Source organism: Sorex araneus, chromosome 3 (genome assembly GCF_027595985.1).
Source record: "Sorex araneus isolate mSorAra2 chromosome 3, mSorAra2.pri, whole genome shotgun sequence".
In the NCBI taxonomy this organism is placed as follows: domain Eukaryota; kingdom Metazoa; phylum Chordata; class Mammalia; order Eulipotyphla; family Soricidae; genus Sorex; species Sorex araneus.
The window spans coordinates 239,363,748-239,379,078 of record NC_073304.1 but is presented as its reverse complement, the minus strand read 5'-3'; the positions used below and the strand labels follow the sequence as shown (position 1 = coordinate 239,379,078).

The 15,331-nt window shown below is 51.7% G+C and overlaps 1 protein-coding gene across 14 annotated transcripts in view; it reads left to right on the top strand.

The window, feature by feature from the left end:
- Positions 1-15,331, top strand: part of B3GNTL1 (UDP-GlcNAc:betaGal beta-1,3-N-acetylglucosaminyltransferase like 1) — a 103,392-nt gene that overhangs the window by 79,060 nt on the left and 9,001 nt on the right. For 2 of the 14 annotated variants that reach the window (XM_055133583.1, XM_055133582.1), the window contains exons 7-11: positions 1,960-2,055; positions 3,714-3,838; positions 9,151-9,286; positions 9,795-9,863; positions 10,227-10,301. In XM_055133583.1, the coding sequence (XP_054989558.1) occupies positions 1,960-2,055; positions 3,714-3,838; positions 9,151-9,286; positions 9,795-9,863; positions 10,227-10,301 (501 nt within the window). The other 12 variants (XM_055133579.1, XM_055133580.1, XR_008629358.1 and 9 more) reach the window with 11 other exon arrangements.

The following is a 15,331-nucleotide window of genomic DNA, read 5'->3' as shown; positions in this document are numbered from 1 at the left end:
CTCCTAGCTTTTCACTCAAGATTACTCCTGGAGAGCTTGGGAGACCATATGGGATGCTAAGGAGTATACCCCCATCTGCTGTGTGTAAGGCAAATGCCCTACCTGCTCTACTGTCACTCCAACCCTGGATGTGTGTTTTCCAATCCTTTACTGTTATGGTTTAGTGCAGCTGACTCATGCACTCAACCAGCCCTACCTGCTGTACCATCTCTCTGGCACCATCATGTTTATTGATTGATTGATTGATTGATTAATTGATTGATTGTTTTGGGACCACACTTGGGGGTTCTCAGGGCTTATCCCTGGCTCTGCACTCAGGGATCACTTCTGGTGGGCTTGGAAGACTGTACAGGGTGTCAGAGGTCAAATCCAGGTCAGCTTCATGCAAGGCAAGTGCCCTCCCCTGTACTCTCTGCTCCTCATGGTTGCGTTTTATTTTTTTTTGTTGTTTAAATTCATGCTAGTATTTATTTTCTTTTTTTTTTTTTAATTCTTTTATTGATTCACCATGTGGAAAGTTACAAAGCTTTCAGGTTAAAGTCTCAGTTATACAATGCTCAAACACCCATCCCTTCACCAGTGCACATATTCCACCACCAAGAATCACGATATACCTCCTCCCTTCCCCCCACCTCCCCAGCCCCCCACCCCGCATGTGTAACTGGTAAATTTCACTTTACTTTCACTTTATTTTGATTACATTCAATATTTAAACAAAAAATTCACTATTATTGATTTGGAGTTTCTCCCCCCTAAAGTCGATCTGCTGAAAAGAAAGCATTTGGTAATTTGTTTTCCATTGCTGAGAATGAAGAGATATGAGGTCAGGAGGCTGCACCAGCAGCAGCATAGTTTTGGATTTCTGTATTTTAGTATTTTAGTAACTAAGTCCAGAGAAATGTCATGGTTGCGTTTTAAACTTAAGTGGGCTTCACCAGTGAATCTATATGAGCCTGGACATTTTTTGTTTGTCTTTGCTGAGAGTGCCAGAAAAGGGGGAGGTGTTTTTTATTTATTTATTTTTTACTTCTCTTTTAATCTTTTTTTTTCTTGTTAGGATCTTCTGTAGATCAGGAAGAAAAATATTCCATTTCTTTGCAGTTTTGATGATTTATGTCTTCCTATAAATGTTTCCATCTCCCCTAAGTTATGGTTAAAGCTTTAGTAAAGGAGGGTCATCTCTGTATGCCACGTGAGAGACTATCAGTGATTTGCTGTTCTATGGGTTTAATCAAATTGATCAGTTTTCATAGCTGTGTAATAATGGGTATAACCCCAATATACTCCCCCTTTCCCACCCTCCCCCTGCCTCCATGGCAGACAATATTCCCCTTACTCTCTCTCTACTTTTGGGCATCATGGCTTGGTGTTTCAATAAAATTTTAAAAATTAAAAAAATAATAATGAGTATAACCAATCAGACACAGGAGCAAGGACATGCAACACATATAAGCACAGGCAGTGTTGCAGACTGGCAGCCGCTGTGCAGGTTTCCTTTGAGCTAGGCTCTGAAAACTTGCTGGTTCCCACAAGCCTCCTCGCTCAGGATCCTAGAGCAGCTGCTTTAATTAACCCTTTGTGACTTGACACTGTTGAGTCACGTCCTTTATTTTTTAAAGCTATTCTGGTCTTTTCTTCCCCATAGAAGCAGATGCTAATTTTTTTCATTTTCATGTGAGGCTTTGCTGCTGGGTGGAGCCAGGGAAGCACCCTCCTTTGCAGACCGTCTGAGTTCAGCCCAGAAAGTCATTCAGTGGGGCACCTGCAGCTGGCTGTGCCAGGGGATTCCCTGCCCCATGCCCACGTCTGTCTGTCAGCTTGGTAGGTCTGGGTGAGCCTGCCCCTGCAGAGGGGGGCTGACTCTCTGCCATCTGTAATGCTTTGTGGAAAGCTAGTGGTCACTTGTTTGCTCTGAACTCTTGGCCCAGCTAACCTGCCAACGTGTGTGGTTCCTTCTAGGTCTTCACCTCCAATGGCCCAACTGTAATCATGCCAACCTGGTTCTGCTCTCGGACGTGGTTTTCCCAAGTGGGCCCATTTGATGAGGGCGGGCGGGTAAGTATAGGTCCCTGATGGCACTTCTTCGGGTCCAGGGGTACACTGTGGGGGCTCCAGGCCACCCAGGTCGTGGCTCTGTGCCCTTACCTTCAGTGAAACCTCTTCACAAAGGCCTGCAGCTCATCTGCTGCACTGCTCTGAGGCCACACACTGCTCGGGCCCACAGCCCACCTACCCTGTCCTGGTTTAAGGCTCTCTGGGGAAGTGTGGGGGTGTGGGCAGGGCAGTGGCGCAGTAGAAGGGGGGCTAAAGGGGCACCTTCCCCATGCCCACACCCAGCTGGGAGCACTTGTCCCACACCGGTCTCAGATTGAGGGGCCAGGGCTGGGGCTGCCTTCTCTCACCTCCTGGACAGTCTCAGAGTTCATGTTGTCACCACCAGCGAAGAAGCAAATCTCAGGGCTAAGTGGTTTGTTTCCCTTAAATGAGACTGTGAGATGGGGCTGTCAGCCTTCATGACCTTGATCCTAATGAGGCGGTGGACCAGGCACATGGCAGAGCCTTTTGTGCTCTGAGCCTTTTCCTTGGACCCTCCTCTCCTCTCCCTGTCTCTCACACCACTTCATTTGGAGGGAGGAGCCAGCTCCTCTGCTCTCCACACTGGACCATCCAGCTGGACCACCTTCCTCACGTCTACTCAGAGTTACGTTGGAGCAGCATTGTTTCCCTGTCACGGCTCAGCTGAGGAGCCCTCCAGCAGCAGCTGCCCCAGGGTGCAAAGCAGGGCTGCCCAGGCCAGCTCACCTGTCAGGCTGCCTCATGCCCAGCTATCCCTGCTGAACATGCACGCAGCTCTGTCCAGCACCTCTCCTCATGCGGTAGGGATAAGGAGGCTTCAGCTCACCTCCCCATGGAGGATCCAGCTCTCAATCTTAGGTCCCTGTCCCTCCAAGATCACACAAAGAGGTGCCCCTCGCCAGAAGTCCTTGTCTAAGGAATGCGGAGGCCTGGCAGAGGGCCCTCGTGGAGGCTCTCGCCCTGCTTCTGCTGTGAGTGAATGTGCAGGAGGGTGAAGGAGGTCACCACTGACATGCCGCAAGAAACACAAGCTCGGGCCCTGACACATCCTGTGTCAGCCTCTGAGTCAGATTCTGCCTGGGTAGAAGCAAGACCATCCCTGGGCTTCAGGAGGTAGCTCTGAGGCCTGTGTTCAAGCTCAGAGCTGGGATCAGCCCCAGCACCCCCAGGAATGGCCAAGAAAACACAAGCAAACCATTCCTTGCATTTCAGTGCGCCCCAGCCCACAGGCACCAATAGTGACGGTGCCTCAGCCCCACAAACACAGCTCTCCTCTACCCCCCACTTCTGATAGACACTTTTGTCTTGAATTTCAGACTCAGGGTCTCCATGTCTTCTCCCTGCTCCTTGAAGAGGGGGATTTCACATTTCCTTCTGCTCTCCCCAACTTGGGGAGGGTGACCTGGCTCTTCCAGAATGGGGTCTGCAGGGTCTGGGGACAGAGCTCTGCTCTGTGCACCAGTGACATCAGCTGTCCCAGGCCCACATGAGAGGCTGTGAGGAAGGAGCACTAGGCTCGGAGCAACTGTTTCTGCAGTCCCCACGCTGGGGCAGCAGGAGATGTTGTGAACTTGCTGTCACCTCAAGTGTGGAGAGGTGGCTGGGCCTGGCCCTGAGTGTGTGTCCCTCTCCCACAGGGCGTGCCTGAGGACCTGCTTCTCTTCTACAACCATCTCAGAAAGGGTGGCGGAGTTTTCCGCGTGGACCACAGCCTCCTCCTCTACCGCTACCACCCGAGCGCAGCCACACACTCTGTCCTCGAGTATGTTCATGACTGCTGACTAGGCACGCTGAGGGCAGCTGGCTTTGGTGGGGTAGGCCCAGCAGGTGTGGGCTCAGAGCACTGAAGCCTGGGGGGGTGCAGTGGGGATGCACTGTGTTGGGGCACATGGGTATACACTGGGTCACGTGGGCATCACTGGATCACGTGGGCATGCACCGAGTCACATTGGTATGCACTAAGTCATGGGTGTGCACCAGGTCATGAGGGCATCACTATGTCATGTGGGCATGCTCTGGGTCAGGTGGGCATTCAGGGTCATGAGTCCTTGCACTGGGTGGCACTGTAGGTGCCTGCAAGTCTGGTCCTCCCTTGCTTAGAGTGCCAGGTTTCTCCAGCTGAGTGCTGTGCTCCTCCAATGGTCACCTCAGATGACGGGGCACCCCCTTCTCTAGCCAGGCCCCTACTCAGAGCCCCCCACCATCCTCCTTCCCTCTTCTTGGATGTGACCACTTATGGATGAGCCACTTATCTGGGTATGAGCTGAAGACTGCATGAGGGAAGGAGAGGTGCAGTGCAGGCAGAGGAAGCCACAGAAGGGCGTGTGTTTACTTCTGTGTGTGCGTGCTGTGTCCTACACACGTGTGCGTGTTCCTGTGTGCCCATCTGCTGTGTCCATGCACGTGTTCAGATGTGTGTGTCCCTTTACACATGTGCATGCTCAGGACAGTGAGGGGCTGTGCTGTGTCCATGTGCAGTGTGCGTGTTCATGTGTGCCCATCTGCTGTGTCCATGCACGTGTTCAGATGTGTGTGTCCCTTTACACATGTGCATGCTCAGGACAGTGAGGGGCTGTGCTGTGTCCATGTGCAGTGTGCGTGTTCATGTGTGTCTCCCATTTTTCTTATAGTTACAGTGTGTGTGTTTCTTCAGTTTACTCTGGGAGAAGGGGACAGGGGCCTGCAAACAGTCTGTCTTTGAGGGCACTTGGCTGAGGAGTCTTTTTTGGAGGGAGACTGGTGCTGTCTTCCCCTGGGAGGGTGACCCTCCTGTCTCCTGACATGGGGTTTCTGGCACAGGAACACCAACAGTGCATATGATGGCTGGGATCCCAGCAATGGGGCAGCCTTGAACTTGGTGTAAATGCTAGTCATATTGAAACTCACTGTTTTCCACATTTCAGGGAAAGAACTTGTCTCATGCTTTCTCTTATATTAACCCTAAATGTTGCTACAGTGATTTTAGTGAGAAATCAACCATTTGGTGTCTGATGGTGCAATATGATCTGCAGGCTGGGTGAAAAGGTAATTTTGCAGGACGTTGTAATGGTCCTGAATGTGATAGGCCTAGCCATAGGGTTTCAAAAGTTATCCAACACAAACAGACCAAAATAAAGTAAAAATAAGCAAATCTACAACTACAACTGGAGATTTTATTTTGTTTTGGGGATACATCCAGCAGTGCTCAAGGCGTACCCCTGGCTCTGCACTCAGATGTCACTCCTAGGGAGGCACAGGGTATCATATGGGGTACAGAGGACTAACCTGGGTCACCCTTGTGTTGGGCAAGTGTCCTGCCCACTTTATAGTTCGATCTTAACATCCCTTAGTAATCGGCAGAAAGCAGGGTTGGCAAGGATGTTCAGATCTACAGATAGAGAGGATTTAAGCAACATGGTGAACAACTTGACCTGATGAATATTTAGATGAAACTGCAAAATTTACATTCTTGTAAAGTTCTAAGTAGTATTTGGGGCTATAAAGCAAATTTGAATAAATCTCAATTGATGGCAGTCATGCAGTAGCCAGAATTAAGCTATAAATCATTAAGCCAACTTGAAATATTTGGAAATTAAGCAAGGGGTGGGGGGGAGCCAACAGAAATTAGGAAAAAATGGATTTGTTGACAAGACAATATAGTAGGTTATCAAAAAATATCATTTAATTCAACATGGTTCCATTATGCTGATAAGCCATGCTGTCTGGACTTTCCTAGGACTCTGGTTTCCACTTACCCACTGAGATATGATGTGATTCTACCAACAGGTCAGAGTGGACGTCTGTGCATGTATATATGTGTGTGTGCATGAATGTTTGTTAAGGGCCCTGCTGAGTGGCCCCTTGTTCAGAGTGGGGCTGGCCTTGGCCCTGATAGTCTGGGATCTGATTGTGCAGGACCCTGAGCTACAGTCAGAAGGTCAGAAATGAGCAGGTCACTATTTGCCCTTAGAAATGTTTGGGGATTTGACTCATGGGATTTTTTGTTTGCTTGTTTGTTTTCTGGCCAGAAATACACCATGGGAGTCTAATCTATGGATTAAGTCAGCCCCTGGTAAAATTAGGTGGTTGTTTTGTTGTTCGATTTTGGAGACACGCTTGGTGGTGCTCAGAGCTTACTTCTGGCTCTGTGTTCAGTGATCACTCCTGGCAGTCCTGAGGAACCATATGGGGTCCCAGGGTTAGAAACAAGGTGGACTACGTGGAAGGTGAGCACCTTACCTGCTGCAGTAGCTTTCCTAGTTTCATTACTCCTGTGTCATTTCATTTGAAATCATAGTTTTCATGAACCTTCAATGACCTTGAGGACTTACTTACATGTTTGTCAAATATATGGAATTCAACGAAATCAGTTTACGTCAAAAATGTAATGTCTTTAAAAGATAGTAATAGGGGCTGAGAGGGAGTAAGTACTAGGTTTGTGGGACAGGAAGACAGTTCAACGACATGAAGCACATGTTCTGCCTATGGAGGCTCGGAGTTCAAACCTTGCCCCAGGGCATGTGACCCCAAAGCATTTTGCTGGGAGTAGCCTCTAGGTACCAGTAGGTATTGCCCATAATGCAATAAATAGGTTAGTAATTTTAAAAAAACTTTCCGTAAAGAAAAGCCAAGCCAGATGGCTTTACTGATGTATTCTACCAAGATTTTTTTTTTTTCAGGAGAATAAATCTTGTATAACCTCAGAAAATTAAAAAGGGGGAAAGTCCACGTGAGAGGGAGTGCCTGAGCTGGCCAGACTAGACACTGAAATACCACCAAGCATCTAAAGACCGCTGTGTAGCTGGTGTGCTCACATGCTCCCCAGAATCTACAGGGGAAGCCACCGCCTAATTGAAGACGGATCTAAGGGGGCATTCCTGTGGGTGCACCACAAACCAAGCATGACACCCCTCTTCGTACTTCCAGGGAGTCTCAGTCATGAGGTAACACGCCATGTCATCTGTCACAGCTCCATCGGCGCCCCTTCCCAGGGACCTCTGGACCCCACTGTAGCCTGGCCTTCACCCCTACTACCCCAGTGCCCCCAAAGTCTAGGAGGGAATAGTACCTGGGGCAGGGTTCAGCTTTCTCCCCCTCCCAGAAGTCAGAGTGCTGAAGGGTGGGGGACTATCAGAGCTTCTGACCACTTAGTACCTCACTTCTGAGAATGCCTGTCACTGTCACTGTTATCCCGTTGGTCATCGATTTGTTCGAGTGGGCACCAGTAACGTATCTAATTGAGATACTTATTGTTACTGTTTTTGGCATATCCAGTATGCACAGGTAGCTTGCCAGGCTCTGCCATGCGGGCTCCATACTCTCAGTAGCTTGCTGGGCTCTCCGAGAGGGGTGGAGGAATCAAACACAGGTCGGCCCAACCTCTATGCTATCGCTCCAGCCCTGAGAAAGCCTAAACAGTCCACAAAGGACTTGAAGTAAAGGAAGGTTTCTAAGAATAAAGGTGAGTTTCCACAAGCACCCGAGTTCTAGTCGCTGTGTGAGGAAACGGGCACCTCAGGGACAGTCTCGTAGATGGCAGGAAGGGTCGAGAGTGAGTGCTGTGCAGCAGTAGCTGGTGCACCTTCTGGTTCCCCACACCCACACAGACTGAGGGTTGTGGGAAGTGGGTGGGGGTGCACCAGCCTAGGTGTTTTCTGGGGCAAGCCTTTCCCTCCTGGAGTGTTGGCAGTGTCTCACAGCAGACACTTTCAGTGATGTCAGTGCTGACTGTCCTCAAAGCAGTGGACAGACCGGGGCTCTCCTGGTGGGCTTTGAGGCGTCTGCAGGGATTCAGTTCCCAACAAGCCCGAGGGTGTAATTAAAGCTCATTACTGTGAGGTTTTGCCACTCACAGCTCAAAAGATTTTAATCCAATACAGAAACTCACATTAGATCACTCTTTTGTGTGGTGGGTGGTAAAGAAAGGGGGAAACTTCTCAACATAAAAGAGGGATTTTTCACAAGTGAACAGGCTGAAGGCATGGGCAGCATAGCTCCCCCTGGCCAGCTGCCTGGTCCGGTCCTTCTGTGTGCTCAATGCCACAACACCCTGGAAAGTGGCATGGGCACAGCCAAGCGGGACGGACAAACCCTTCATAGGACTGAGGTACAGATTCGCAAGGAGACCATGCATGCGAATGGTCAGGATGATGGCAGGATTCCAGATGTCCCATGTTTCAGTCTGTGGATCATTCACAGCCTGTAGAAGATTCCAGATGTGCCAGCTTCTATAGCTCTGCTGGTTTGTGCTCAGCCACCTTCGTATGTCACTTCCAAGTGTTCAGCTTCATTATGGACTCTGGTAGAGCTGTTTCTGTGGAGTTTTAAAATCTGGGGAAATAATCTCTATCACTAATGACAAATGCTCTCCATAAAGTACATTTCCATCAGCCCAGAAAGGACTCAGTGCCCTAGCTACCTTTCACACCTGTTACCATGCCGAGGATGACCTGTGTCGAACCCCACTCCACTCCCATGTCTGGCATCCTTCACAAACCACATTTTCGGGACATGCATCTGTCCTGGTAGGTCTTAGCTCCAGCAGTAGTGGTATTTGTTGTTTCCACCATCTTGCATAAACAGATGTGGAACTGCTGGATTGCATGGCGGGTATCACTTGTTATTAATACGACGCCAAACTGTTTTCCCAGAAAAGCTGTCACTGTCCAAGAGCAATGTGTGAGTTCTGAGCTCCACATTCCTCGTTGCCAGCTCCTGAAACTACCAGCCATTCATTTGACCCTTTCAGGGCCTTGTGGTGCATCTACTCAAACCCACTGATCTCAGTGGTGCTCATGGACACTCAGCAGCAGACCTGGGGCTGGGGGCATGGAGTCTGCCCCTCCAGGTCTGCCAGACAGCCCTGCCATCTGGACAGCTTCCACAGGGAACAAGCCAGTGGCAGCTCGTGGTCACTGTGTCCCAGCCGCCTGACTCTTGTGCCTCCATCCACTTTCACCCTCTTGACAGTTGGTGCAGCTGCAGGGATAGGGCTGGAGCCGCCCTGATGGGAGAGGACCAAGGGGGTGTAGACAGGTGGACAAGGGGCAGAGCAGGTCTGGGCTGCCCAGGTTACACCCCCACCCCACTCTGCAGGACCACCATCTGGATCCACCGCGTCCGCTTTCTGGAGGAGCAGGTCCTGCCACAGTGGAAGGCCTTCACCATCTGGAACGCTGGCAAGCAGGGACGTCGGCTCTACCGAAGCCTCACAGCTGAGTCCCGGAATAAGGTTGGCCTCGGTCCCCGCCTCTGCCCCCTGCTTACCCCCATCCCCACCCTCCTGCCCCCCGACCGTCCCCTTTCCCAGCCTCCTGCCCCCCACCCGTCCCCTTTCCCAACCTCCTGACCCCCCGCCTGTCCCCATTCCCACCTTCCTGCCCCCCACCCGTCCCCTTTCCCAACCTCCTGACCCCCGCCCATCCCCATTCCCACCCTCCTGACCCCTGCCTGTCCCCATCCCCATCCCCACTGCCCCCTACCTGCCCCCACCTCTGCCCTTATGCCTTCACTCCACCCTCACTTTCCCCTGTCTCCCCCTCATCCCCCGCCCCCACCCTAACCCTCCTGTCCCCAACTTCTCACTGTTCCCCACTTGCTCTCATCCCCACCCTCATGCCCCCACCCCATCCTCACTGGCCCCCACCCTCACTTTCCCCCATCCCACCCTTACTGGCACCCTACCTGCAGCACACACAACCCACCCTCCTTCTCTCACTGGTGCCTTGTGTTCTCCCCAGGTGGTCACTTTCTGTGATGTGGATGAGAACAAGATCAGTAAGGGCTTCTACTGCTACGAGGACTCTCAGGTGTGTGGGGAACGGGCACACTTAGATGTGATTAACTGCCCACCTGGTATACCACAGCCTTTCACTGTCACACTGTCCACCACAGCCCCATCACCAACTTCGCCCACCGCAGCCCTGTCACTAAAACTCTGTCCTGGGCATCTGGGAGGATCCTGGGCAAGGACGATAGCGTCATTGGTGCTTACAGGTGTGGCCCTTCCTCCCCATCTGGGGTCAGTTATGGGGTGGCCAGGTTGGGGAGGGTCAGAGCCCTGGATGGTGTGGTGAGGCCCAGGCTACAGATGCCCACCTGGCAGCACTGCAGGGAGCCAGCATGGAGGACAGCGTGGGAGCAGAGCCATGCATGATCTTCTCTCATCTCAGGAAAGACCTAAGCCCCGGGTTCCAATCCTGCACTTCCGAGCTGCCCGGCCGCCCTTCGTGATCTGTGTGAAGCTGGTGAGTGTGGCACTGTGGCCAAGAGGTCATTTGTTGTCCGGCAAGGACACACACTGGCTGTGGGGTGACCTGTTTTTGTTCAGGCCGACGCGAGTTCCCTTACAACTTGAAGAAACAAACTGTGCACTGTGGTTTGTTATGAGCTATGGCAGGAGCCCCTCTCACATCCAGGGTTACTGCTTGGCAGGAGATCATGGCTGGGGTGTCTTGTGGAGTGCCATCTGCCTCCAGCTTCAGCCACGACCTGGGAGAGTTCTAAGTGTACCCTTCTGGACTCATGAACTGGCAGATAGCACAGTGGTTAGGACACCCAAGTGGCTCCGATGCCCAGTACCACACAAGCATCCCTGAGCTGAGGGCTGCCCTGGAGGCCCCAGCACACCCCCAGCACCGCATCCTCAGGCCCTGCATTGAACCACAGGCCAACTCAGAATCACCAGTGGGACCCCAAGCTTCTGGAGTACTGATTGTCACCCCCATCACCCCCACCACAGTAGCTACAAATTCCTCAATACAGGTTAGCCGCCTCCTTGCCAGTTTATTGAGGGACCTTTAGGCCACACACACTGTCTGCTGCAGTATGTATGTGGGCACATAATCCCATGGCTGTGTCCATGGGCCCACCCATCCAGCCCAAGTCCCTCTCCTCTGACTGTTCAGATCAGGGTCTTTGCAGCGTTTTATGGGTAATGTGTTTGTCTTTCACATCTGCATAACACATTTTTATTTCCCTTTCAGTATTTTTCCACTGGTTTGTATCTATCTATCTATCTATATATATATATATTTGATAGTGTCTGGACTGATAGCACAGCATGTAGGGCATTTGCCTTGCACGAGGCTGAACCGGGTTTGATTCCCAGCATCCCATATGGTCCCCTAAGCACCGCCAGAAGTAATTCTTGAGTGCAGAGCCAGGAGTAACCCCTGTGCATCATTGGGTGTGACCCAAAAAGCAAAAAAAAAAAAAAAAAAACCCAGTATTTGATATGTGGCAAATTCAGATTTTTCTGTCATTCAGCCAAGTTTGTATTCAGAAAATTTTCATTTAGATATAATGAACATTTTTTGGTGTGTTGTTTTGTTTTGTGCCATACCTGGCAATGCTTAGGAGTTATTACTGGCTCCACGCTCAGGAATTACTTCTAGTGGTACTCAGCGGACCCCACAGCATGCCAGGGATAACCCAGGTCAGCCACGTGCAAAGCAAAACCCTGAACCACTATACTAATGTGCTGGCCCCTCAACATTTTCCCTTATGGTTGTTCTTTTGGTTTGTACTTTTTATGTTTTCTTTCTAAAATTAATTACTCTGTGAAATCTTAAAGTCCATTTGCTTCTCAATTTTTGATAGTTTTGATCCAAGAATTTTGTTACAAAGATAAAAGGACCCAGGTATCTTTCCATTTGCATACTCAATTGTCCTGCCATGTAATCCCACCTCCCTTATGCTTTGTATGTGAATATGCACACAGGTCTATCTGTTCTCTGAACTCGTACGTCTGTTAATCTGCCCTTTTATGTACCTGCTCCATTAATCATTACAACATTCACCACTGAGGAAGGCTCATCTCCCTCCACTCTTCTCTCAGAATTTTTCTCACATTCTCTTAATAAACGTGGAATCAGAAAATGGCATATGTGTTCCAGCACCTTTTGTACCTGGTTTTCTTTTCTCTGGCCCTTAGTGGAAACTCTGCAGGCATCTCTTCCAGAGTAAGTGAAGTGAGTGCGAGATCAGCAGCCAGAGTAGTTCTAGGGAGAGCCCAGCGCTGGCCTCCCCCGAGAGCTGTGCTCACATGCACCCCCAGAGCCTGTGGCTCAGCACTACCCGTGCATGTAGTTCACGTGGCACCGTCTGACATGTTCTCAGGCACATGGTGCTTCTGAGATCATCCATCCTGGGCATCTCCACACTTAGTTCATGGCAGTTAGGCCCCGGACCAGAGCCAGGCTCCAGTGCTCAGCATGGGACTGACCAGGAGGCATGCCCAGGCCTTGGGCTCACCACTGGCTGGGTGTCTTCCCCATTTGGGAGTGCAGTGGTCTCCAGCTTTCTCTGCTTCCTGAAGCCGAAGGTCCCCACCTCTTGATGGACAGGTGTTTCTACTGGTGGTTCATTGTGTCTCCTGAGGTCTGTGGTGCTGTGTGATGCGAGTCTTTGGTGGTGTGAGGCCTGTGCTGGGAACGCCTAGAGCTGACAGCCAGGCCAGTGATGGCCCCGCCCCTCTCAGGGACAATCCCATTTCCCATGTTCAGTGGTTGTTGTTAATGACCTCTGGGCTTGACCCCTGAGATGGATGTTTCCTCTGAAAACCTGAAGAGGAGACTAGGAGGAAGAAAAGGCTGTTGGGCAGAGAGTGGAGGTAAGAGTCTGAAAATTCTCACCATGAGACATCTACAAGTTACAAGGTTGTTCATGATCGGGTTTCAGTCACACCATGTTCCAACACCCATCTTTTCACCAATGTACTTTTTCCAGCACCAGTGTCCCGTTTCCCTCCCTGCCAGCCTGCCTCTATTGGCAGGCACTTTCCTTCCTTTCTCTCTCTCCCCCTTTTTCCTTTTAGGCTCTGTGGCTTGCAGTACTATTACTGAAGGGTATCATGCGTATCACTTTACCTCCTTTCAGCACCCAGTTCTTGTCCAGAGTGATCATTTCTAACTAGCATGGTCATAGTTCTCCCCTTTCTGTCCTTCCTGCACTCCCCTTCTCCACCCCCCAGCAGTGTTTTTCACTTAAATCAGCACCCAGCAGTAATGGATCAGGCTGTCCCTGAATTGGACCTCAGATCATATGGTGTGTTACCACATGCCTTGTATTACCAGGCCCTCCTTGGCCCTGCTCTTGTCTTTAGTGTCCAGTTAGTGAGGTTGGAGGGACCTGAAACCTTCAGGTGGGCATCAAGGCCAAGTAGACACTAGGGACCCGCCCAACTCCCCCAGCTGAGGTGGCTTTTGAGACATCAGGGTCACATCACCTGAGAGCAAGCCCATCTCCTGGGGCCTGAGGCTGGTCTCTGCCCCAGGGGCATGAAGAGAGGAGGCCCAGCATAGTCACAGGCGAGGACAGGCTGAGCAGAAGGACCCACTATCTGCTACTAGGGGCACCTCCGAAGCCCTCTCCTGGTGGGACACCAGCTGAACACACCCACAGTTCCATCTGGGCCCTGTCTTCTCTCAGGAGTGCACAGACCACTTAATAGGCAGCCTAAATCCTGTACCCTCTAGGGGCCAACCTGGGTCAGTGAGACCTGGGTCAAGCTAGAGCTATCCCCCTCTCCCAACAGGACCTCACAGGAGGCGCCTTCGAGGACAACCTCAAGTCCCTGCACCTGCAGGAGGGTTTGGACTTTGTCCACTTCAGCTGATGCACACAGCAGCCCCCAGATAAGATCAGGGTGCATCCTGCAGGCCACCGGGCGGAGCACCTGGAAGAGGCAGGTGTCCAGGACCTGGCAAACCTCCTGTGTATACGGAACCCTTCTGGAGACCCAGGACTTGGTGATCAGCATGGTGAATGCAGGTGTATGTTACCCACACGCTCAAGGGCCACTATCGCGAAACTGTATCCTTGGAGCATTGGTCTTGGGTGCATCTGCATCACTACAACCCTGGTGGGGCTCCTGAGAAGCACCTGATGCACCCCATCTCTGGCCGTTGGGAAGAGTACTGCCTGCGGGGCTGGGAGACTTGCTGGACTGTGCCCCAGCCATGGACTAGCGGCTATGGGAGGAGTGATGAGGTCCTACTGGTCTGTGTGGCAGACTTGGGAGCAGAATGGGACAGGATTACTGTGCGGCAGGAACAAGGGTACAGGCCCCTCTAGTGGGGCCTCTTTGGCATTCTCTGCTTGACCCTAAGCTGGAAGTGGGACACAACTGGGAAGCATTTGGTCACAGACCACACCTGGCCGCTGGAGCTACAGGAAGGAATTCTGTTCTAACCTGCGTTTGTGCTGTCTCAGCCCAGAGGCTCTGATTTGAGCATCCATCTGAGCCACACAGTGTTGTCCTTTGGCATCCCACTGGTGCCAGAGTCTGGAAGGAGACCACAGACAGCCCTGCCGGAGTGTGTGAGGACCCTGGCCCGGGCCTGGGGGTGGTGGCTGCAGGTCCTCAGGCAGTGCTGCACATCTGCCCCACCCCAGTGTCTGCAGCAGAAACCCATGGGAGCCTTTAGTCTCAGTAGACCCTTCCTAAAGTCTCCTGTCAGACTTCTTGCCTTTGTGAGTTCTCCAGGTCATTTCAGATTTCCTTCCTTTGGTGGAGTTTCTACTTGCCCCCTCTGCCCCAGAAATGACCTTGGGCTTCTGCCCCTCACACCTTGCACATGGCTCACTCCTGGGCTCAGGCGAGCGCGTCCCTGCAGTATCGGTAGCCCAGCATCTGCTGCTTGTGATACCCACATGCAGGGCCTCACCACCACTGAGGTCCAACTGCAAGCCACCAGACAGTGGATGGACTCAGTGTCCTGCGATTTTTTTTGGCATCCAGGGTTATAGTTAAAACCAGATCCTTCTCACAGCAGCTCTGCTCTCTGGTATTTCCTGTTCCCACAAGTGTGGCCCCATATGACCTGAGGCTAGACATAGGCAAGACCCCCTTCTGGTTTTTTTTGTTTGGTTGGTTGGTTTTTGGGTCACACCCGGCGATGCACAGGGTTACTCCTGGCTCATGCACTCAGGAATTACTCCTGGCGGTGCTCGGGGGACCATATGGGATGCTGGGATTCAAACCTGGGTCTGCCGCATGCAAGGCAAACACCCTACCCGCTGTGCTATCTCTCCAGCCCCAAGACCCCCTTTTGGATGTGCTTCACCAAGCGTGGAAGCCAGGCTTCTCCTTCCAGGGTCAGAGATCAGCTGCTGGCAGCTGTCGCCCCCTGAACCCCCACCAGCCTTGGGGGCAGCTGTCGTGCGGGGCCTCAGGTAGGAGCATGTCCCTTTGCTGAACACTAAGGGTGGGGTGAGGGTGAGGGGACATGGTGAGCCCTGGCATGGCTGGCCTTTACCCCTCCTTGGGGGAGTC